At 42.9% G+C, this 1,539-nt stretch overlaps 1 protein-coding gene across 1 annotated transcript; it reads right to left on the bottom strand.

The window, feature by feature from the left end:
• Positions 1-447: 447 nt before the first annotated feature.
• SARC_13693 (hypothetical protein) lies at positions 448-1,104 on the bottom strand (the record flags this gene model as incomplete). The annotated part of the gene is made up of 2 exons (XM_014292178.1): positions 448-555; positions 934-1,104. Coding segments are annotated over 2 exons (279 nt in total), but the record flags the coding sequence as incomplete, so codon positions are not given.
• Positions 1,105-1,539: the final 435 nt, after the last annotated feature.

Raw genomic sequence — 1,539 nt, 5'->3', positions numbered from 1 at the left:
AAAAATCAGGTAATCATTCCGATATACTACATACACATATCACGAATTGTCATACACTGGCCAAGGGTAGAGAGGGTATCTACCAAGACGTTTAGTTGCAGGGACACTTTCCATAAGGTTAGTAGTGTATATCTATACGCGTGTGTACGCAGGAATGGGACTGTCCTGGCGTGTATATGTGGGTCGTATTGTGTGATAGTACCCATAATTGAGGCCTATGACGAATATACACGTGCTAGTACGGGGACGTAGCTATCAGGACACACAGCTGTGAACATAGCATATACAGAGCATATCCAGAGGTATAGAGCCAATACAACTGCATATATTAACACACACACACACACACAAACGCGCGCACACACACACACATATATATTTATATATATATATATATATATATATACGTTCATGACGCCAACTATACATGTGTGTGCTTAAGCTTACCTGCTGCAGTAGGTAGTTGCGCAGGAAGAGGCCACGCAGCGGATGCTGCACCCCTCGGCACATCTCAACCAAATCAAGCACAATCTCTTTGCGCATGTTAGGTGCCACCTGCAGTCACATGCACGAGACGGAGCAGAAAGTGTTATAATGAGGTAGAGAGAGAGTGTGTTATAATGAGGTAGTGATGTATGTTAGTGCTGGTGCATGGTAAGTAGATGATATGATATGGTTTGTACATTGAATCTCGTGCGTTGTAGACGTGCACGGTTGACGTATTGGCGATGTGGTGGTGTTCGTTGATGAGTGTACAGACACACATCAATGTGTTCTTCACTTTAAAATAGATACATTCACACACACACACACATATATATATATATATATACCATAACTCGCTGCGGTGTCTTCATAACTCACTACGATACACACATACACAATCTATCGAGATACATTTCCCTACTAAAACACACCAACACACATGCGCACCTTCACATAGACCGATCCCACCATAATCAGCAAGTACAGGCGAGGGACAATGTTGGCGGCGTATTGTACTAACTCGTACAGCTCAGCTACTTTCTGGGCGTCCGTAAACTCATCCTCCAGGTGCAGTTCCAGATGTCGCAACTCATCAATGACGGCCATGTCTGGGGACATACGCGTACGATGAAAAGCGATTACGTAAGACCGGGGTGTAGGTGTATTTATAAGTGTGATGGTTTACGTATATGTACTTAGTGTTATAGTTTGCGTATATGTATTCTTCGAGTGTGATAGATAGCGTATATGTATTCTTAAATGTGATGGTTTACGTATATGTACTCTTAGAGTGGGATAGTTTGCGTATATGTATTATTACAGTGTGATGGTTTAAATGTGATAAGCAGTCTATCAACGGAAGTACTGACAAGCACGCGATCTATATTTTTTTAGATGGCCAATCACAGCCTTCCCATTCGTACTTGAGGGGGTACGTATGTTTGATTTAAAGGGTGTGTTACACATTGCAGCGCCTGTCCTTTACCAAGGCACCTGTCTCTTTCACCTTAGGACAGGTGCATGGTACGGCTATTGGGTGCTACGGAGTCTCAT

This window comes from Sphaeroforma arctica, assembly GCF_001186125.1.
Source record: "Sphaeroforma arctica JP610 unplaced genomic scaffold supercont1.3603, whole genome shotgun sequence".
NCBI lineage: Eukaryota > Ichthyosporea > Ichthyophonida > Sphaeroforma > Sphaeroforma arctica.
This window is presented reverse-complemented; position numbering and strand designations above follow the sequence as displayed.